General features: G+C 43.7%; 1 protein-coding gene across 5 annotated transcripts in view; it reads left to right on the forward strand.

Moving 5' to 3' along the window:
* Nucleotides 1–10,596: 10,596 nt before the first annotated feature.
* Nucleotides 10,597–23,026, forward strand: part of unc45b (unc-45 myosin chaperone B) — a 57,949-nt gene continuing 45,519 nt past the window's right edge. For 3 of the 5 annotated variants that reach the window (XR_005942827.1, XM_041186301.1, XM_041186304.1), the window contains exons 1-5: nucleotides 10,597–10,750; nucleotides 12,833–12,994; nucleotides 19,241–19,277; nucleotides 19,768–19,943; nucleotides 20,445–20,534. Coding sequence is in view for 4 of the 5 variants with exons in the window: in XM_041186301.1 (XP_041042235.1) it covers nucleotides 12,833–12,994; nucleotides 19,241–19,277; nucleotides 19,768–19,943; nucleotides 20,445–20,534 (465 nt within the window). In the remaining variant the exon portion in view is untranslated. Of the gene's footprint in view, nucleotides 10,751–11,671; nucleotides 11,695–12,807; nucleotides 12,995–19,240; nucleotides 19,278–19,767; nucleotides 19,944–20,444; nucleotides 20,535–23,026 lie in introns of those variants that run through there. The other 2 variants (XM_041186302.1, XM_041186303.1) reach the window with 2 other exon arrangements.

Below are 23,026 nucleotides of genomic sequence, written 5' to 3' on the forward strand. Positions count from 1 at the left end.
AGGGACATCTTACGATGTTAAAAGATACTATATAAATGTAAGTATCGTTGTTGTATGGCCCTCATTTTCACTCTTCAACCTTCTGAACTAACTTTAAAATAAGAACGTTATATATTATTGGGATAATATCTCCTAGCTCAGCCCCCATCTGGCAATATGTATATCAAGAACTTTGATGAGTGTCCCTCTGATTTTCTGTCTGTTAAAGTTAATCTTCTTATATTATAGGCACTTGTTTATTCATATAACCATCATATCTATTTATGTATGCACAATAGACAAGTTGCCTACTTTGCTAGAACCAATCAAGAAACATTTAGGTGCACTAATGATTTTCTAGAAACTTCTTTTATCAATGTAAGTACTCATCCATTTCCACCTCTTTCTTTTCCCTTTCCCTCCATCTCAGCTCCCCAACCTCCCCTTGTAACCATGTGATCTTTGGGGACAATTTGAATCTGACTCAGCAGGTGGGAAACCTATTGGGCCCGATTTTAACTCTGTACAAATGGGTGGATTTTGATTGGGTTAAAATCAGGCCCACTGGATCAGGCGAAAGGGTGATTTTATACCTCTCCCGACGGAGGGGCCAATTTTAACCTACCTCGCCAGTTGGGAGATTGATGGGATTGGATGCGATGTTGGTTCTACTCTCCAATGAAGTCAATGAGTGATATTGGACGGGTGTAAAATCAGCAACACCCAGCCCCACCCTGCAACCCCTGGATCCCATGGGTTCCCCAGCCAGCCAGTTAGATTAAAATTGGCTGCATTGCCTCACCATGAGCAACAGCACAGGGGATCTATTAGTAGTTTATGAACATTTAAAAAAAATTATAATTAAAAGTAAAGCGAGAGATGATACTGCCATTGGGGCATGACTTTGAAGTATTTAATCTTTTTAATCCTTTCACTGCATTAAAACAAAATATGAGCGTGATGACACAAATGCCTTCTGCGGGAGTAAAGAATGATTGCACTCCTTTCCTATGTATTTAACAGATAGCTTGCAGCGCTGGGGAAAGCTGTGTCTGGCATTTTCAAAGAATGACATGAGCTCTTATTTACTTTCAACAGAAACGTAGCATTAAGGAACTAACATCACCACCAAAACTATCAAGTATGCCTTCACACAGAGGGATTGTTCTGCCTTCACCAGCTGCTACCCTTAGCTGTCTTGTAAATAGGACACAATCGTTCTCCATCCATTGCACAATTGAGACACTTGGGAGAAAAGGATTAAAATTGCCTTCACCCTTTAGCAATATGTTTTGTTAACGAAACTATAATATTTTATGGGTGAGTGTGGATGATTCTGTCTGTGTGACTGATTTAATTGAATTAGAGTCAGATAGACCGCAAGGTTGAAATTATCAAAGAGTTAGGTGTAAAGCAGACTCTTGAAATGGATTTGGACAAGTGAGGGTGAGGATTCCACAGATATAGGGTGTGAATGAAATTTGCATTTTTAGATAAGGGGAAGAGTTTTTGGATTTTCAAAAGAGATATAAGGTTTTACTACTGGCAAGATGAATAGGGCAAGGTTATTACATTGATTCTTCCCAAAGGCAAAGAGGCCATATTGACAACATAAAAGATTTTTATAATTCCGAAGACATATAGAACAATGGAGTTTTACACATTAAAGAGAAAGAAATGTATATAAAGGAGGATGGAAGGTTATGTCGGGACGCGGCTGTGTGAAATTGAAAGGTACATTGTGTGAAGCAGCCCTTGAGGAAAAGCCTCCAGCCACTTTAGCAGAAGTCTGCTGTGGCCAGTAACTAAAGTTGAGTTTAAAAGCCTTTGGAATTCCACTGTCGAGTGGATGATGTGGTAACCTTGCTGGAATGCCTGTTGAAATTTAAAATCTATTTTGGGCTGTTGCCTTAAAGGGGATGTGTAGTTGGGAGCCTGTTTAATTAAGAATTTTGGGAACTGTTAAAACTAAGTAACCATGTAACTGTAATCTTGTGTGTGTTTATTTTTTTTTTAACTTTTGTTAATAAATGTTATAATTTAATTTTTAAATTGCTGAAGGTGTTAGTGGACTCACTACTTCTGAATTCAGTGCATAATCCTTCTTGTAATAAACACAAGTCATGAAATCGTTATGATAGCATGACCAAGTTTCCCTTGTGGATTTGGTCTGCATGGCACATATCACCTGCCACATCATAACACTTTACTTTCATAGATGTTAGAATGGACAGCTTCAAAAAAATATTCCTGGAGCAAAAAGAAGGACCTGCATTTATATGGTGCCTTTCACAACCACAGAGGGCATGACAGGGTAGATAGTGCAAAGGTGCTTGCTCTGTCAGGGGAGACTAGAACTAGGTGTCAGAGTCACAAAATAAGGGGTCAGCCATGTAGGACTGAGATGAGAGATATTTTTTCATTCAGAGGGTTGTGAATCTTTGTAATTCTTTAACTCAGGAAGCTGTGAGTGCTCCATCATTGAGTACATTCAAGGCAGAGATCAATGGATTTTTAGATACTGAGGAATTTAAGGAACATGGGATTAGGGCAGAAAATTGGAGTTGGTGGAGAAGATTTTATTGAATGGCAGAGCAAGGTCAAGGAGTTGTACGGTCTACTCCTGCTCCGATTTCTTATGTTTCTGTGGGTGGATCTAGGAAGCCCCACATCACACTGTATGCCAGCCAATCTTCAGGTTCCTTGGCGGGCAGGCAGTGTAGATAGATCCTGAATGGTGTGAGAGTTGCTAACTCTCCAAGGTTGCCCTGGAGGCTCTGGGGGCAGGACTTTTAGCATGATGGGGTTTCCCTTCCCGCCATCCAAAGAGTCAATGGCGAATGCACATCCCCGTCAGGGCTTGGAGGGGAGGGGAGGCCAGGGATGTATGGGCGAAGGGGTGTGGGGGTGTTCATGGTGAGGCCAGGGTGGCAAGGAGCACCTGCCAGACCAAGTCCTGTTGGGGGTAGAGTTGGGGGGGGTTGAACCCGATGTTGAAAGGAGGCAGTTGATGGAGGCGCCCATCCGCTTTCCCACCGAGGCCTGATTAGGGTCTCTTTTTGGACATTCCCTCCCTGCCCCCACCCCTGAACTCCCCCTGCCAGCCTGAAACTTAGAGGCTCGGTGGGAAACGACCCTTAAGTAGTTATTAATAGACTACTGAAGGGCCTCAAATGGGGCAAAGGCTGGGAGGAGGATTGGCTGCCTAGGCCTCACCGACCCTATCATAAAATTGCAGAGAGGAGCTCAGTGGGAAGGCCATCTGGGGAATTTCACAACTCACCTCCCCTCCACCTGCAAACCAGCCAGCAGGAGAACATAAAATTCCTGCCTCAGGAACTAAAGGTTTATCTCCGGGCATTACTGGGAGCAACCCAGAAGAAAAATCACTGGGGGCAATGTTTCAAAGGAAGTTTCTCTGAACACTTTTGCTGAGACTTTAAAAATATTGGGCATTGGAAAAACAATGATGTTTGACAGACGGTCAATTGGAGAACGAAGGGGTGTTTTTAAACTGAAAATGAAACAGGTGCATTTAGGTTGGGGGATGGAATAAATGGTCCTGAAACAAACCCGCTACAGCCTCACCGTTTCCAGCTTTAAGGTGGACAACTAATTCGATTCAAAAAGGCAGGTTGCAGCTTTAAATATGATAATGAGGCTGCGGGCCTCATTGTTATTCAGGTTTTAAACCTTAACAGCTGTTGGTCAGATTTCTTGAGGGTCGGAGAATCCAGCAGCTCCCTCATGGTGAGGATTTGTTCAATTCATGCACTGGAGTCTTCATGCCCCAGCTCCTGGATCTAGGGGTCTTTCAGAGGAGCCTCCTGGACAAAGCAGTCCACTTGATTGGCACCCCATCCTTCTTCCCCCAAAATCTCTGACACCTGTCCCTACCCCAAGCCAGGTCTCAATCTCCCCTCCCCTTCTGAGACTTCTGATCCCTCCCCCAACCCCAAGGACCCAACCTCTTCATTCTAATTGCTGCCGACCCTCCCCTGCCCAGTTAACCCCTTACCACTCTCTGTGCAGAGTTACCTGTGGCTGTGACTGACTTCTCAATTGACTGAAGGCCCATCTGTCCTTGGTAGCATGCTGAAAATTATGTTGTGCGTTTTGTCACTTGAGGCTACCATGCACACGTGTACCAGCGGACGGAGTCTGCTAGGAAGAGATTATAAAGGATCCACGTTTAACAGCTTGTGCAGTTTTATTTCTAAATGTCTGGCTGAGTTTCTTTTTATTTGTTCACGAGATGTGGGCTTCACTGTCTAGGCCAGCAATTTTTCCCATCCGTAATTGCCCTTGAGAAGGTGGTGGTGAGCTGCCTCCTTGAAACTGCTGCAGCCCATGTGGTGTAGGTAGGGAGATAGTTCCAGGATTTTGACCCAGTGATAATGAAGGAATGGCAATATATTTCCATGGTGAATAGCTTGGAGGGGAACTGCCAGGTGGTGGCGTTCCCATTTATCTGTTGTACTTGTCCTTCTAGATGTAGTGACCGTGGGTTTGGAAGGTGCTGCACAAAGAGTCTTGGTGAATTCCTGCCGTGCATCTTGCAGATGGTACACACTGCCACCACTGTGTGTTGGTGGTAGAGGGAGAGAATGTTTGTAGATGGGGTGCCAATCAAGCAGACTGCTTTGTCCAGGATGGTGTCAAGCTTCTTGAGTGCTGTGGGAGCTGCCTCATCCAAGCAAGTGGAGAGTATTCCATCACACTCCTGACTTGTGCCTTGTAGATGGTGGACAGGCTTTGGGGAGTCAGGAGGTGAGTTACCTGTCACAGGATTCCTAACCTTTGACCTGCTCTTGTAGCCACAGTATTTATATGGCTAGTCCAATTCAGTTTCTGGTCAATGGTGACTCCCAGGATATTGATAGTAGGGGATTCAGTGATGGTAATGCCATTGAACATCAAGGGTGATGGTTAGATTCTTTCTTGTTGGAGAAGCTCATTGCCTGGTACTTGTGTGGTGTGAATGTTAATTGCTACTTGTTAGCCCAAGCCTGTCCAGGTCCTGCTGCATCTGAGTCATGGATGGTGCTGAACATTGTGCAATCATCAACGAACATCCCCACTTCTAACTTTATGATGGAAGGAAGGTCATTGATGAAGCAGCTGAAGATGGTTGGGCCTAGGACACTACCCTGAGGAACTCCTGGATGTCTTGCAGCTGAGATGACTGACCTCCAACAACCACAACCATCTTCTTTTGTGCTAGTTATGACTCCAACCAACATTTTCCCTCTGATTCCCATTGACTCCAGTTTTGCTAGGGCTCCTTGATGCCACACTCTGTCAAATGCAGCCTTGATGTTAAGGGCAGTCACTCTCACCTCACCTCGGGAGTTCAGCTCTTTTGTCCACGTTTGAACCAAGGCTGGAATGAGGTTAGGAGCTGAGTGGTCCTGGCACAATCCAAACTGGGCATCAGTGAGCACATGAGCAAGTGCCGCTTGATAGCACTGTTGATGATCCTTTCCATCAGTTTACTGATGATCGAGAGTACACTGATGGGACGGTGGTTGGCTGTGCTGTAATTGTCCTGCCTTTTGTTTACAGGACATGCTGGGCAGTTTTCAATATAGCCGGGCACATGTCAGTGTTGTAGCTGTACTGGAACAGCTTGGCTAGGGGCGCGGCAAGTTCTGGAGCAGAAGTCTTCAGTACCTTTGTTGGAATATTGTCAGGGCCAATAGACTTTGCACTATCTAGTGCCTTCAGCCGTTTCTTGATATTTCATAGAATGAATTGAATTGGCTGAAGACTGGCATCTGCGATGCTGGGGACCTCCAGTGGAGGTCGAGATGGATCATCCATTCGGCACTTCTGGCTGATGATTGTAGCAAATGCTCCTGCCTCATCTTTTGTACTGATGCGCTGGGCTCCTGCATCATTGAGGATGGGGATGTTTGTGGAGCCTCCTCCTCCAGTGAGTTTTTAATTGTCTACCATCATTCATGACTGGATGTGGCAGGACTGCAGAGCTTAGATCTGATCCGTTGGTCGTGGAATCACTTAGCTCTGTTGATTAGCTCAGTATATAAATGTCTCTGTCCCAAGAACTTCACATCCTCCTCTGCTGTGACTCTAAGCAGGGAACCAACACATGGTGGAGTTAAATGTTTGCAGTGTAGGGGAGGATTCCCAAATGGTGGCTGCCTTCCCCTTGCTACCCAACCTCCCTATAATGTTCAATTGTTCTGTGTTTGATTACGTGAGTCTGTTTACAACTGATGTTCAATGTAGTTCATTAGTTAAGCTTAGAATTGCCAACTGTGATTAAATGTATTCCTGGAGGTTTCATCACATGACTTGCCCTCACGCTGCAGCCATTAGTCGGCCAACACACCCATCCTTGTGATGTACTGCCTTCCTACGCCAATTGAAAAGCAAAATGACTCATTACCCAATTGGATGCTGTTTGACTCTCAACCAAACAGCCTTTTTTCCCCATTTTCAATATTTTTATATCTGTTAAAGAGAAATGTTCAAAGAAAATGAGTAAAAACAATATTTTTAATGTCCTGATGATTTTTCTCCAGGGCTGTACACAGCAGTGTCCTTGGAGATTGATCTTCAATTCCTGGAGACTCCAGGCTAATCATGGAGGGTTGGCAACCCTAGTTAAACCTGGGTGTGGACTGAGAGAAAAGTAAACAAAGCTGTAGAAAGAGCTGGTAGCCAGAGCTAGAAGCATGGAGTAGACATGTTAAAGCACTGTGAATAACACTGCTGCATCCCTCGCTGGAGTCCCACGACGTCGGGTCCAGAAAATCCCGGCCATAGAAACTAGAATCATCTCCGAGAGATATAAAATATACACCTCCCAACTTTCTGACCAATCTGCTCTCTGGGGGTCAGGTCAGAGAAATTCTTCCCAAGGACTCTGTTCACATTCCAATTGGGTGTGGGGGTGGTGCACTGTGCGGAGAGATGTGTCAAGTGACCAATGACAGGAGGGTGAGGGTAGGGGCAGTTGATGGCTGGAGGTCATGTGATTCAACCTCCAGAAATATGTCCAAATTAGTTGGCAACTCTAAGTGGCACAAGTTTAATGCTCAAGGTCCTGGAGAGGCAGGGGGGGCACATCTCTGTACTTACCCAAGATGTGGACCCCATGGATTTTTGGGGCACAGGGTAGTTGTCACATTGATGAATGCTGTGTTAATGGAGGTGTATTTCTACAAGACTAATTGGAACATGTGGTAGAACTCTGTTATAGTATCACTTCCACAGTGCAGTCTCCACAAGCCCTGTTCCTCTGATAAATGGACATGGCCATACTTTCATCCTCTGGACTGTGAATGTATTGTGTTATGATCTCAGCAGAGACCTTTAAACCTAAAAATGTTTTAATTTTTTTTTGAGAAATGAGAAAACCCAAGTATTTACTAAAAGAGTGAAGCCACAAGGCTCACTATATAAAACAAAAGTATTTTCTACACAAAAATCAAAGAACATGAATGCTACTAACTACACTGCACCTCAAATAGTCAGTTGCATTCAAGATATTAAAAGCGCACTGAACACAGTTACTTAAATTTTGAACTGAACTTCCTAACTCAAATCTCCTACATCCATTTGACTGACATCCCCAGAACAACCATAGTTTCTTGCTGTGGGCCAGCAGGATGACCCTAACCTCCAGGCCAGGCCAGTGGGTTAAAAAAATACCCACCCACCTGCAAGTGGCAGATGGGCCGTGAAGGCCATTATAGAAGCTAATGAACCCCCTATCCCACACTGACAGGCACTTCCCAGTAGGTAGGTGGCTCCCTGCAGTGGTCGAAACATGACCAATGAACGGAGGCAGCAGATCGGCGAGCCAGTGCTCAGAACCATTTCTGGTCACAGCCCACCCTGTGAAGGGGTTCCTTCCCCACAGTGGCGACTGGCAGGGGTGAACATTTCTCCTTTTAAAAATGTTGACAGTGCTGAGTGAATGTCTCCATTTTAAAATGCCGCCTCTTCCCCTTACCTGCATGGGCAGGCTGCTGCATTTAGTGTTGGAGGGTTTCCTGTTGTCCCTCCGGGTGTCACGATCCAACCCACTGTCCCTAATTGGTCATTACTTTGCAAATCGTGCCAGGTGGCTATTTAGGATACGATGCAGGATCGTGACCCGGATTTGATCCCAATGTTGGGCTCCTGACCCCAGACCGAAAATCCAACCCTTGAACACAAATGACAGGCAGCATTGCAGTACTGAGAGAATGCTGCACTGTCAAAGATACCGTCTTTCAGATGAGCTTTTGCGTCCCCATCTGGTGGACATAAGAGATCCCATGGTCACTATTTCAAAGAGGAGCAGGGGAGTTTCCCCTGGCATCCTGGTTAATATTTACCCCTCAATCAGATTATATCTGGTCATTATCACAATACTGTTTATAGGAGCTTGCTGTGTGCAAATTGGTTGCCTAGTCTCCTATATTATAACAGTGACTACACTTCAAAAAGTACTTCATGCAAAGCACTTTGGGATGTTTCTGTGGGTGTGAAAGGCACTATAGAAATGCTTCTTTTCTTTGAAATATAGAAATATAGGGGAGAGCATGGGTTCAAATCCCACTATGGCAGCCAGTGGAATTTAAAGTCAATTAATAAATATGGAATATAAAAGCTAGTCTTAGTGATGATAACCATGAAACTATCATCGATTGCCATAAAAACCCATCTGGCTCATTAATGTGAAGGAAATTAGGGGATTCCCTTTTAGGGAAGGAAATCTGCCGTCCTTACCCCGTCTGGCCTACATGTGACTCCGGACCCACAGCAATGTGGTTGGCCCTTAACTGGCTTCTGCAATGGCCTAACAAGCCACTCTATACAAAGGCAATTAGGGATTGGGGCAACAAATATAGGCCTTGCCAGCGACGCCCACATTCCATGAAAGAAAAATATATTATTGCAATGCGTACAATAACACCAGGAAATTGGGCGTACATCAAAACAACACCCTCCTAGTTCATTTAAATATTATAACGAAGCTGTCGCCTGTTCCCTAAACACCTCCTGCCCCCAACCCATCTAGTTTAAAAAGGTAATGTGCAAAATAGGCAAATGCCTAACATGAGAGGCTAAGGTTGCCAGCTCTGGGGCTTATTCCTACAAGCTTCAACACACGACCTATTGCCCACAATCCCACCATTCCCATGTCAAATATCTTCAGAGCTAATAGAAGTGTTCAGGTAAAATTTAAAAAAGACCCATCTTGCCCCTGGGTGACTTGTAACAGTTTCCAAAAAAAAATAAATTGTGCCCAAGGCCTGAATCTTCAGCCCAGCGGGTGGGCGCGATTGGCAGGCCTGGGAGCAGTTGGATAAAGGACTGCTGACCGTGACTGGTTCCTTCAGACCGTGATTTCACGTTGGCTGGTCAATTAATAGCCAGCCAGTGTGAAGCCCACGCTGACACGGTCAGCGCTGCCGGAGTTGGGGGCGGGAGTAGGGCGAGCAGTGAAGTTAGCGTGGACGCGGGGCAGCGCGGAATGAAAACTCGCTGAAGGCGATGAAGAATTTAAATACAAAAACAAAAGATTTTAAAAACTGGGGAAAAAATGCCCACGCATCAGAAACAGTCACCTCAACATGAAAATTCTGTCCAAGCATTTTTATTTTTTTGATTTAACAACGGAAACCTCATCCCGCCCTTGGATAAGGTTTCCTGAAGAATGCAAGGGCCGCCTGGCCAATCCACCCACCGCTAACCGTGAGGTCAGACGGTCAGTGGAAAATCCTAGTTAATTGCGCTGTTCATGGGCTTAATGGCCCTCTTAATTGTCCGCCCACACGCGCTTCCAACTTTAGCACGCACCTGCCGACCGAAATATAGTGTGAGTGCGCAATGACGTTGGGACGCTCGCCCGATGTCACCGTGTGCTATTTTACACTCGAGTGCGTTGGGCACATGCCCACATGCCGAGCGAAAAATCTGCCCCAAGTTTCCAATTAGGCATGCCTAACTTATTCCAAATACTCATTGATTACTAGACAGAAAATCTCCCCATGTTAATCAATTAGCTGGACCCATGTTAATTGCAACGCAAGAGTTACCAGCCTTTTAAACCTTTCACCCCTTCAAAAACAACAACTGGTGTATACATAGCACCCTTAGCTGTTTACAAGTTGGGTTGCACATCCTGCAGAACGTTCAGGAGAATCTGGAGATGCTGCTACATAAAACCTAGTAATTGATGTCTGTGAAAGTATTTAAAAAAATCACATTTCAGGAAGTTACTAGAACACTCTGGATGGAGCAGCTGCTAACAGTTGTCTCTATGTCAGTCACAGCACTTGTTCCCAATCCTCAGCTGTCTCCCTGTCCTTGAAATAGAAATGGACAGTGCTAACTTCATTTAGAAGGGGTCTGGTAAACATTACAAATAAACTATTCCCAGACAATTAAATCCAAATGGCCTTGTGGGTAGTATCATGTGGTATTATTATTTTCAGATTGTATCTATTAGTTTCTGCTACTGACAATGGCAAAGCTGTTGTTAAAATAATAGCTCTTTGTGGGCAATAAATGCCCCCAATGATGCCTTTATCATTACTCTGGCCTTGGCCCATTTCAGTGAGATATATATGGACTGAACAGGTCAGATTAGAAGTGTACAAAGAAGTGTGGCGCAGCACACAATATACCAATCAAGTTGGTGCTTCCCGTTCAGTAAGTCCACTGCAGACGTAAGCAGCCGCTTGGAGCAACGTTTGCAACATTTTGAATTTCTTTCAATCAGTTACGGCAAACACCTGAAAAGATACAGGTAAAAATGATGAAATCCTGAAATTAAAACAAGTACAAAGCAGGGCAATCAGGCAGATCAATAGAAGGATTATTGCTTTGTGGATAAATCCTTTCACAGTTCTGGTGCAGGATCTCCACCTGAATCATCATTAGCCTGCTTTATACTCATTTTGCGACCTAATGGGCCTTGGCTTGTACATTTCAAGCTCTTTCTATTTTAAATTGCATAAAATTGCAAAAGTGCTTTAAAGTTTTGATTGCGGGTAACTGAACCAACAATTAAATATCTGCTTGGGCAGCTGTGAGTGAGGGCACACTGTCGGCAAATGCTGCCCAAATATGGTAGGTTGCAAGGCACTGAAGCTAGCAAGATACCATCAAGCATGTGCTATTGTGAATTTTACAAGTGGAGCTTTCCTTTGGTGTATTTAATGATTCTAGTATAGTTCAAAAATGGTAAGCTGGACAGTAATAACAATTCTGCAAACCATTCTAGTTTCCTTGTCTCTGTTGTATTTATATTGACGGTGATGAAGTTAGTCCCTCATGTTTTCTTGAAGTTATTTGGTTCTGACACAGACTGTGAACAGAACTAAAAGTACTTGTGACAGCATTCCTGCCTGCAGTGTGTAAGCTCAGCTTTCTAACCTTCAATAATGAGAGTTTGAGATTTTTTTTTGTTTCACTTTCTGATGAAAGTCTTGCTGAAATGTAAATAATAACTTCAAAATGATCTGAACCGGAGGAACGTTTGATCTTTCTGGGGCAACCTCATGGCAATATAACCATGTATTTAATCTAACAAACTATCTTGCTGCCAACAAAACCCATGTCAACAGTGTGCACGTGTGTGTGTTCAATTTAGTTTTGCAAGAAGCAAAATTAAAGTTCACATCTGGGGCATGAAGTTAAGAAGCAGCTGGATGCCCATTGTTTTTTCTCAATCAACTTTGATTAATCCAGGTTAAGTTTGTGTTGAATGGAACTGAAGTAGCTCATTGAAGTGCTAGCAAAAGGGAGCAATCGGAGCTATACTGCTACAAATGTGATTCTTGAGTTTTGCTTGAAACTGTATACCTTACACACTAATACCCTTGGCTAAGTTCATCGCTAGGTATGGCTCAGAGCCATTTCGGGGAGGCCAGATTATTTGAAGAAGAAACTTTGGGTTTGTGGTAAGGAGTGAAGTTGTTTTGTGTGTCACGGAATCCACGGGTTGGCGATTTCCTTTTGAGGAGTTGAACGTTACAAATCACAGTGAATTCCAACCTGTAGCAATTGAGCAGGGGAACGTTTTAATGTGATTGGTCGAACAGCTTTATAATGGTATTTTTCTATTAGAGCTTTTGAAGTTAGGGCTGTATTTTTTTACAGTTGAAAAAGAAACAGAACAGATTTGTTTTTGCCCTATAATTTTAAAATGTGAGGTTCATGAGAATGTGATTTTTGTTAATAGGAATGCATAACACCAGCCTACAAAGTGTCAGAATTGCATAGCTCAGTGGGTTGTTTTTTCAGGTCTGAGTCAGATGGTTGTGGATTTAAGTCCCACTCCAGAGACTTGAGTATAAAATCTGGGCTGACACTTTCATTGCAGTACATAGGAGATACAAATTCAATAGTAACTTTCAAAGGGGAAATTTGATGAATGCTTGAAAGGAAAAATGTTCACAGGACAATGGGGAAAGAACATGACACTAATTGGAGCACTCTTTCAAAGAGCTTGCATGGATACAATGGGCCAAATGACATCCCCCTATCCTGTATGATTTTATGAATGATGCTGTACATACCCAGTAATTAACACCTCCACTGGTCAGAGAATTCAATGATTAGTTTAAGGCATAGAAGGTAAATCCCTATTCTCTATCTTGGGAATTGGGAGGTTGAAGCTTGTACAGAGTTGGAATGTTTTAATTCTGCGTATGCCCAGGTAGCTCCCTCCTTGTGTCGACATCATCATGTTCCATACGTCACATGGTAAAGAACAAAACAGGCAGGACAATTGAATGGCTGCCCTTGAAATTTACTTTGCTGTTGCTTTTTCGCAGTACAGTTAGTTATCTCTTCCTATAGCCTTCCTGCTTTACATTGGTTTCAGATGGAAGACCCACTTCAGTTAAAAGAGAACGGCAATGAATGCTTTCAGAAGGAGGACTATGACAAAGCGATTGAATACTACACAAAAGCTATTCAACTGACCAAGGACAAGAAAGTCATCGCTGTACTTTACAGAAACCGAGCAGCAAGCCATTTGAAAAAGGTAAGCACCACATCACAACATTTCCTTCTAAACGACTGCAACCGTTCCTGGCAAATGCTCATTCACTCTGTGTTTTGGTTATCTCAATGTAATGGAAGTGACATTTACACACTGATATTAACAATTAAGGAGTAATTGACATACATGTGGGTGGTCAAACTCAGCTGAGAGTGGGAGGCTGATTGCAGTGTGAAATGAAATGTCACGTATGTCAATCTTGCACCTGAACTTTAGTTTCCTGGAGGAGTATAGAATCTGGAGGATGGGTGGCAGAATTTCTTCTGTTCACTATTTGTAGTGAAATCATAAACACGGTCCTCATGTACATATTAACAATTTAATTACAAGTGTTGCAAAACTTGCTTACCTTGGAGTTCAGGAACTCCAGTTCCCAGCAGCCCCAGGACTTCTGCACATGCACTGACTGGGAACTGGTCCCATGTGTGCAGGTCAGGAGGCCTGAAGAGGAGCATCATTGCCGAGAAGGTGTCCCAGGGTGCAGGGTATGGGGGAGGGGGCAGGGGGAGGTCCCAAACCAAGAAGAAGGTCCTAAACAAGGGAGTGGGACAGAAACAGATCCCTAAAGACTGTCCCAGGTAAAGGTCAAGGACAGAGATCCTGTTAAACAAAGTTGAGAAAAAGGAGCAGAGCAACTTTAAAAAAAAATTGTTTATGGGATGTGGGCTTCGCTGGCTAGGCTAGCGTTTTTGTGCCCATCCCTAGCTGCCCTTGAGAAGGTGGTGGTGAGCTGCCTTCTTGAATCACTGCAGTCCATGTGGCATAGGTACACCCACAGTGCTGTTAGGGAGGGAGTTCCAGGATTTTGACCCAGGAACGGCGATATATTTCCAAGTCAGGATGGTGTATGGCTTGGAGGGGAACTTCCAGATGGTGGTGTTCCCATGTGTCTGCTGCCCTTGTCCTTCTAGATGCGCAACATAAGGGAGGGGGAGAAATACCTGGATATTGTGTTCCAGAAGACAGTCACACCTCTTAGAAGAGGGCCATCTGTTTTGGTCAGCAGTGAGGGACAGGAGGGTGCCACTATCCGTGAGGCAGGTAATGGGACTGAGCAGGCAGAGGGGAGGAGCCTCAGCCTTTGCAATTGTCAGACAGGTTTGAGGTGCTCACAACCTGTGTGGATGAAAGTGAAGTCTACAGAGTGGATGAGCAGTCTGGCCATGGCACTGTGGTACAGGAAGCTATGAAAGCGGGGGGAGCAAAAAGGAATGTAGTGGTAGTAGGGGACAGTATAGTGAGGGGGATTGGCACTGTTTTCTGCAGCAAAGAGTGAGAGTCCAGAAGGCTATGTTGCCTGGGTTTGGGACATCTGCCCAGGACTGGAGAAGAACTTGCAGTGGGAGGGGGAGGATCCAATTTTCCAGGTCTATGTAGTTACCAATGACATAGGTAGAACTGGGAAAGAGGTTCTGCAAAGTCATTATGAGGAGCTAGGTACCAAATTAAGAAGCAGAACCCCAAAGATAATAATCTCTGGATTATTACCTGAGCCACGTGCAAATTGGCATAGGACAAATAAGATCAGAGAGACAAAAGCGTGGCTCAAAGACTGGCGTGGGAGAAGTTGGTTCTGGTTTGTGGGGCACTGGGGCATCAGTACTGGGGAAAGTGGGATCTGTACCGTTGTGACGGTTTACACCTGAACTGTGGTGGGACAAGTGTTCTCGCAAATTGCATAATTAGGCAAGTGGAGAGAGTTTTAAACTAAGTAAGTGGGGTGAAGGATCAAATGTGGGTAGAGGTAGCAATTCAGGGTGTAGAGTCAAGACAGGAGAGCAAAATAGTAATATGAGAAATGAAGGTCAGAGAATGGCAGGAAGGGACAGAGAGAAAAAAACCTAAGAATACATCAACAGTCAAAACTAGATGCTACAAAGGTAACAAAAAGACAAAACTGAAGGCATTCCATCTGAATGCACATCACATTCATAACAAAGTAAATGAATTGATGGCCCACATTGAAGTAAATAAATATAATCTGAGAGCAATTATGGAGACGTGGCTGTAGGACAACAAAGATTGGGTCCTTAATATTGAAGGGTACATGACATTCAAGAATTTTAGGAAGCTAGGTAAAGGTGGAGGAGTAGCATTGTTAATCAAAGAGGGCATTGGTGCAATAATTAGAGATGACCTTTGTTCAGGAGATCAGGATGTAGTTTGTGTGGAGATGAGGAATAACAGGGGAAAAAAGTCATTAGTGGGAGTGGTCTACAGGCTCCCTAACAGTAGCCACAGTGTAAGACAAAGTATTCAAGAGAAAATATTGTGTGCTTGTGATAAAGGGCAATGATCATGGGTGATTTTAATCTACACATCAACTGGAAAAGTCAGATTGGCAGCAGTAGCCTGGGTGAGGAGTTCTTAGAATGCTTTTGAAATAGTTTCTTAGAGCAGCATGTTCTGGAACCAACCAGAGAGCAGGTTATATTAGACTTGGCATTGAGTAACATGACAGGAATAATTAATAACCTCAGAGTAAAAGCATCGCTAGGTAGCAGCGACCACAATATGATTGAATTTTCCAAAGCTCGCTAGATTCTGGAAAGGTTCCATCAGAATGGAAAGTAGCAAATATAACCCCTCTTTTCAAGAAGGGAGGAAGGCAGAAAACAGGAAACTATAGGCCTGTTAGCTTGACATCTGTCATGGGAAAAATATTAGAATTGATCATAAAGGAGGTTATAGCTGGGCACTTAGAAGAGCTCAAGGTAACCGAGAAAAGTCAGCATGGTTTTGTGAAAGGAAAATCATGTTTAACCAACTTATTGGAGTTTTTTGAAGGATTAACATGCGCAGTGGATAAAGGGGAGCCTGTAGATGCACTGTACTTGGATTTACAGAAGGCATTTGATAAGGTGCCTCATCAAAGATTATTATGGAAAGTAAAAGCGCATGGCATAGGGGGATAACATATTAGCATGAAAAGAAGATTGGCTGGCTGGTAGAAAGAAGAGAGTATGCATAAATGGGTCCTTTTCTGATTGGCAGGATGTGATGAGTGGCATCCCACAGGGGTCTGTACTTTTTACAATTTACAATTTACATCAATGACTTAGATGAGGGGAGTGAAGACATAGTAAATTTGCAGATGACACAAAGATAGGTGGGAAAGTATGTTGTGAAGAGGACATGATGAGGTTGCAGATAGATATAGATAGGTTGACTGAGTGGGCAAAGATCTATCAAATGAAGTTTAATGTGGGAAAATGTGAAGTTGTTCGTTTTGGCAGGAAGAACAAAGAAAAGCAGCGTATTACTTAAATGGAGAATGGCTGCATAATTCTGAGCTGCAGAGGGATCTAGGAGCTCTAGTACATGAGACACAAAAAATGACTTAGGATGCAGGTACAACAAGTGATTAAGAAGGCTATCCTTTATTACGAGAGGGATTGAATATAAAAGTAAAGGTGTTATGCTTCAGTTATACAGGGCATTGGTGAGAATGCACCTCTAATACTGTGTTCAGTTTTGGTCTCCTCATTTAAGGAAGGATGTAAATGCAGTGGAGGTGGTTCAGAGGAGGTTTAATAGATTGATACCTGGAATGAGTGGGTTGTCTTATGAGGAAAGGTTGGACAGACTGGGCTTGTTTCCACTAAAGTTTAGAAGAGTGAGGGGTAATTTGATTGAAGTATACAAGATCCTGAACGGCATTGACAAGGTGGACGTGGAAAGGATGTTTCCTCTTGTGGGTGAGTCCAGAACTAGGGGACACTGTTTTAAAATTAGGGGTCGCCCTTTTAGGACAGAGAAAAAAAATTTTCTCTCAGAGTGTTGTGCGACTTTGGAACTCTCTGTCTCAGAAGGTGGTGGAGGCGAGGTCATTGAATATTTTTAAGGAAGAGGTAGATATGTTCTTGTTTGGCAAGGGAATCAAAGATTATTGGGGTTAGATGGGAATGTGGAAATCGAAACACAATCAGATCAGCCATGATCTTATTGAATGATGGAGCAGGCTCGAGGGGCTGAATGGTCTACTCCTGTTCCTATTTCTTATGTTCTTATGTAGTGGATTTGGAAGGTGCTGTCTAAGGATCCTTGGTGAATTGCTGCAGTGCATCTTGTAGATAATAAATACTGCTGCCACTGTGCATCAGTGGTGGAAGGAGTGAATGTTTGTGGATGGGGTGCCAATCAAATGGGATACTTTTTTACTCTGAATTAAAAAGAGAGAGCTGCAGGAGCAGACTTGAAGCAAAGTGGACTTAGAAGGCTGAAGATCCGAGAGGACAGCCAAAGGTTGGTGACTCCGTGCTGTGGTACTCTTTGGAGCAGTGGTGTTCTGCTTGGCACGGCTGAAGATCTGAAAGTGTGCTTGGAATGTGAAGCTTGAGTGTACACGGGGATCCAGGAGAAAAGAATCTCAGGAGGTGAGATTGAAATCCTGGGGGCGAATCCTTGTTGAAGCCGCCCCATGGAGGGCGACGCGTGGGAAAGAATTCCTAGGCGAGTTTTAAATGTGTAAGTTGGAAACCCTTGTGAGAAAGACAGAGTTTCAGTGAGACTGGTTGGCTCACAGTGTGACAATTTTCTGGGTGGGTTGTTGACAAATCCATAAAATTTACTTTGGTCACATCTGTCAATTACTTTGGAGTGTGGTGTGTCTGACCACAGTTTGCCAGTTGGTTCACATGTACCGGGTACTTACCCTGAATATTAGAATATAAGATAGACAGGATAAATTGTTTTATCTTTTCAAATTTTCATGTGGTGGTAAGGATATGGCTGGGATGAAGGAACAGTGAATATTCGAATCATTTTCTTGTCTTTGTATTGAGATCTTTCCAACCTTTTTGTCTGGTGTAAAATAGTTCATTTTTCTTGTTTAATAAATGTTTTATTCTTTATGTTAAAAATTTATCAGCAGACTCCTGTCAATTTGTTCAGCAATTTACCTCCATGGTTTCTAAAAAAAACATAAAAGTTGAGATCTATCAAGCCAGGTTTCACTGTGGGATCTGACTGTTCCAGAATTAACATCAACTAGGATTGAAACCCAGTGAGAAAACAGAATATATTTATTCCTAAGTAAAGTCACTGTTCATTATACTTCATTAATTATACATTTAATATACATTAATTATAATTAGTTATACATAATTAATTACTTTCCAGTGATCAATGTCAAAATTGTCATTCGATAAACTTGCAGGGTTATCTCAAAAACTCTTAACCTTTTGTTGATGTTTGCTATTATGCATTAACTGAAATGACCATCGTGGCTGTCAATGTCCCAGAGTCCAAAACAATGGATTTGATGCTTCGGGGAGACTGGAGAAGCTGCGATTGTTCCCCTTACAGCAAGGAAGGTTATGGGCAGATCTAACATAAGTGTTCAAAATTACAAAGGGCTTCGATAGGGTAAATAAGGAGAAACTGTTTCTAGAGGCAGGAGGGTCGTAAACTGTTCGCTGTTTATTCAGCCTATGGCCTGAATTTTTCGGTCGTTCGACACACGCGATGAGCAGGCCCGGGAGCAGCCGGGAAACAGGTCCCCGACCGCATTCGGCCCCTAACCGCAGTTTCACACTGGCTGGCTAATTAATGGCCAACCAGTGTGAAATGCACGCTGAGGAGCTCAGCGCTGCCGGGGTGGGGGCGGGAAGAGGGCGGGCGATGATGTCACCGTGGGTGCAGGTGTGCGCTGCGAGAGAGCTCCCCGAAGGCAGACAGCTGCCTCAGGGAGCTGCAGACCTGCAAATAATGAAATAAAGCTGTAAAAAGCTGCAAAACAATGTCCATGCATCACAATCAAGCACCTGAAAGCATACCTCATTAAAATACCGTCCCCAGGTATTTATTTTAATTTTATTTCCTAACAGGAACCTCATTCTGCCCTTGGATGAGGTTTGATGAAAAATGTAAAGGCCGCCTGGCTGATTCGCCTGTTCGACAACCGTAAGGTTGGACGGACCACAAAGATCATAGAAAATTGCACTGGTACTGGGCTTAATTACCCCCTTAATTGTTGATGGGTGCGCTTCCAACTTTTTGCACTCTCGCTGAGCGAAATTTTGTGTGAATGCGCGATGACGGAGGGATGCTCGCCCAACGTCATCCCCCACAATTTTACACCCGATCGGGTTGGGCACACACCCGCCCACGGGACGTTAAGCTCTGCCCCATGTCGCTACTGTATTATGGTGAATTGTACAAAAGATGGCTCAGAAATGTAATGAAACCTGGTCGTAATTAAACCTCATTCTTTCTTCTTCCTTAAAGGAAAACTATGTGCCAGCAGCGTCAGATGCCTCAAGAGGTAAAGTGACTTTCTGCCTTTCAATCTGGCAATGCCTTGATCTTAAAATCCTCATCCTTGTTTTTAGATCCCTCCATGGCCCTTTTCCCTCCCTATCTCTGTAATATCTCCTCCAGCCCCACAACCCTCTAAGATCTCTGCACTCTGCCAATTTTGGCCTCGTGTACATCCCCAATTTCCATCGCTTCACCATTGGAGGCTGTGCCTAAGCTCTGGAGTTCTCTCCCCAACCCTCTCCATCTCTCTTCCTCTTTTTTTGTTCTTTAAAACAAAGGATAGGTTCCTTAAAACCTACCCCTTTGACCGAGCTTTTGGTCCTAATATCTCCTTATGTGGCTTAATGTCAAACTCTGTCTGAAAATGTTATTGTGAAATGGATTGGAATGTTTCACCATGTTAAAGGCGCTATATAAATACAAATTGCTGCTGTGCTGCAAAGAAAGGTGATAAATATTTATCTTAAAAAAACACACATTGCTTCTTTTGTTAGCTATTGATGTAGATGCGTCAGACATCAAAGCTCTCTACAGGCGTAGTCAGGCACTGGAGAAACTGGGGAAGCTTGATCAAGCTTTCAAAGATGTCCAGAGATGTGCAACGATGGAGCCCAAAAACAAGACGTTTCAAGAAACATTGAGGCGCCTGAATCATGACATCCAGGATAAGGTGCAGAATTCATTGCTTTATTTTTAACAGTGCGTAGCTTTAGTGCTACATTTTGAAAGCGAGCACGAGATAATAAATCATTGACGACGTCCTGTACTATTGGACTGATGCCCACCCAAACCCTCTGAAAAACAAATGGAAATGTTTTTAAGAGCTCACCTCACCATTTACCAAATTTCAGACCAAAACGGATTCTACTTTTCAAAATAAAAATGGAAACAAGTTGCTCAATATAATTTTGATGGCCTGATTCTGTGCCATAAAGTTCTGTGTGATTCTACGTTTATTGATGTAGCAGTCCCATACTTGCATGTAAGCTCTGAGATTACCCACTGAATGAATGAAGAGTCAATTCCTAAACAGATGTTGCTATGTGATTTTAAACCTTGGGAAATGGTTCTTCTATAGTCTGGTTTCTTTGCCTTTTATCTAATTTATCAAATTAAACATTTTACTGGCTATGTGTTGAATAAATGACTATACATCGTTCTCCTCCAACAGTTAAAGATTCAGTTCTCCACAGATTCCAGGGTGGAACGGATGTTTGAGGTCTTACTTGATGAAGACATTGACAAAGAAAGGAAGGAAAAGGTTTGTCCAGTTTTCAATTTTCTTTGCATTGGCTGAAGGCGGGATTTGCTCTTTTCTTTCTTGGCCTCCCCACATTCCTGTATTTGAACTAAGTAGCTCAATTTTAAAGAGGGGAATTTTATGACTTGGGTAAATGAGTTTGTTGGTCAACCAAACTCTAACTACATTCTCATCAATTGCTGCTTGCAACCAATAATGAGGAGAGACTGGTGTAAAAATAAACAGTGATGGTTCATTGAGACATAGGACAGAGTGCCAGATCATACGTGCTCACACGGAAACCTCCAGAGGTACAGTCTAACAGGCTTACCGTTCCCAGTTGCTCATTTTGTACAGTGATTCGTCAGTGCTGTCACATGATCAGTACACTTGCATTCTCTTAAAGGGACAGGGTACCTCACTTTACCACAGGGATGGAACAGAGAGGCCTGGATCTAAATGTACTTATATCTTTGAAGCTGGCAGGAACATTTGAAAAGGCTCTTAATGGGATCCATAGTTTTATAAAAAGAGGTCCAAAGTGCCAAAGCAGGGATGGTATGCTGATCATTTATGAATTGTTGATTGGGTCCCAGTTGGAGTAATGTGGTCAATTCTGGGCATCACTCTTTAGGAATGATGTCAAAGTCTCGGAGAGGGTCGAGAGTAGATTTACCAAAATGGTACCAGGGATAAGGGACCTTAGTTAAGTGGAGAGACTTGAGAAGCTAAGATTGCTCTCCTTAGAGCACAGTAGGAGATTGGGAGAATTGATAGAGGTGTTCAAAATGTTGAAGGGTTTCGATAATTGGACAGTTTCTCTTTATTAACAAAACCCTACATGACTTTGAACACCTTATTTCTCCTTAACCTCTGCCAGTATTTTACCTGCAGCAGGGAGAGAGACACACCGTGCAGGAAGCCCGGCAGCTTTAGCTGTGTGAACTGATGTCAGGCAGGGAGGGGAGCCTCCTTTTGAGGACCTCTTGGGCCCATCGGAGGCACATCAAGGTCACCCCTCCCCCCCACTCCTTTAACCCTCCCTTCTGGCCTCTTGAACCTGGCCCCCAATCCCCACAGACCCCCCCTTGCCAAGGCCAGGTTGGCAGGCCCTGGCGAGACTTATCTGGGCTCTTCGCTTAGTGGGATTGCCTGTAGTCCCAGCAGTGGCCACCACTCCTGGTGGAGTTGCTAGGACTCCAGAGCTACTAGTCTTCCGGTTGGCCAGCAGCTCTCTCAGACGTGACTTTCCACTGGGGGTGGGTGGATGTCTTGCCTTTCAGCATTAATGCTGCTCCCAGCATTAAGTTACTGTATGGCAGTTGTTGGGATTGTAAGTGGGCACACGGGGACCACCGTACTTCATAAAATCCACCCCTAGGTCAATCTCGGGACAGGACCACTCACTTCTACGTGAATTAATGTTTGCTTATAAACTTCCTGCTTTCTATGCAATTGGCTTCCAAATCACATGGAAACCTGCACTGCACATTCTGACAAACCTCAGCTTATTGGGAATCTGCAGAAACCATTTCAAGTGTAACTAGGACCAAACCCAAATTATCTGACACTATGAGTTGTTGTAACATATTTTATAAAATAATCCTAAATTAAGTTTTAATGTGCTGATACAAATTTTAAAAAATCACAATTAAAAACTTTTTTAAAAATTCATTTACGGGATGTGGACATCACTGGCTGGGCCAACATTTATTGCCCATCCCTAGTTGCCCTTGAGAAGGTGGTGGTGAGCTGCCTTCTTGAACCGCTGCAGTCCACGTGGTGTAGGTACACCCACAGTGCTGTTAGGGAGCGAGTTCTAGGATTTTGACCCAGCGACAGTGAAGGAACGGTGATATATTTCCAAATCAGGATGGTGAGTAGCTTGGAGGGGAACTTCCAGGTAGTCATGTTCCCATCTACCTGCTGCTCTTATCCTTCTAGATGGTAGCAGTCGTGGGTTTGGAAGGTGCTGCCTGAGGAACCTTGGTGAATTCCTGCAGTGAATCTTGTAGATGGTACGCACTGCTGCTACTGTGTGTTGTTGGTGGAGGGAGTGAATGTTTGTGGATGTGGTGCTGATCCAGCGGGCTGCTTTGTCCTGGATGATGTCAAACTCCTTGAGTGTTGTGGGAGCTGCACTCATCCAGGCAAGTGAGGAGTATTCCATCACACTCCTGACTTATGCCTTGAAGATGGTGGACAGGTTTTGGGAAGTCAGGAGCTGAGTTACTCAGCGCAGGATTCCTAGCCTTTATCATGCTCTTGTAACCATAGTATTTATATGGCTAGTCCAGTTCAGTTTCTGGTGAATGGTAACCCCTAGGACATTGATAGTGGGGTCTCAGCTACGGTAATGCCATTGAATGTCAAAGGGTAATGGTTAGATTTTCTCTTGTTGGAGATGGTCATTGCCTGGCACTTGTGTGGCATGAATGTTACTTGCCACATGTCAGCCCAAACCTGGATATTGTCCAGGTCTTGCTGCATTTGGACGTGGACTGCTTCAGTAC

Source organism: Carcharodon carcharias, chromosome 4 (genome assembly GCF_017639515.1).
Source record: "Carcharodon carcharias isolate sCarCar2 chromosome 4, sCarCar2.pri, whole genome shotgun sequence".
Taxonomy (NCBI): domain Eukaryota; kingdom Metazoa; phylum Chordata; class Chondrichthyes; order Lamniformes; family Lamnidae; genus Carcharodon; species Carcharodon carcharias.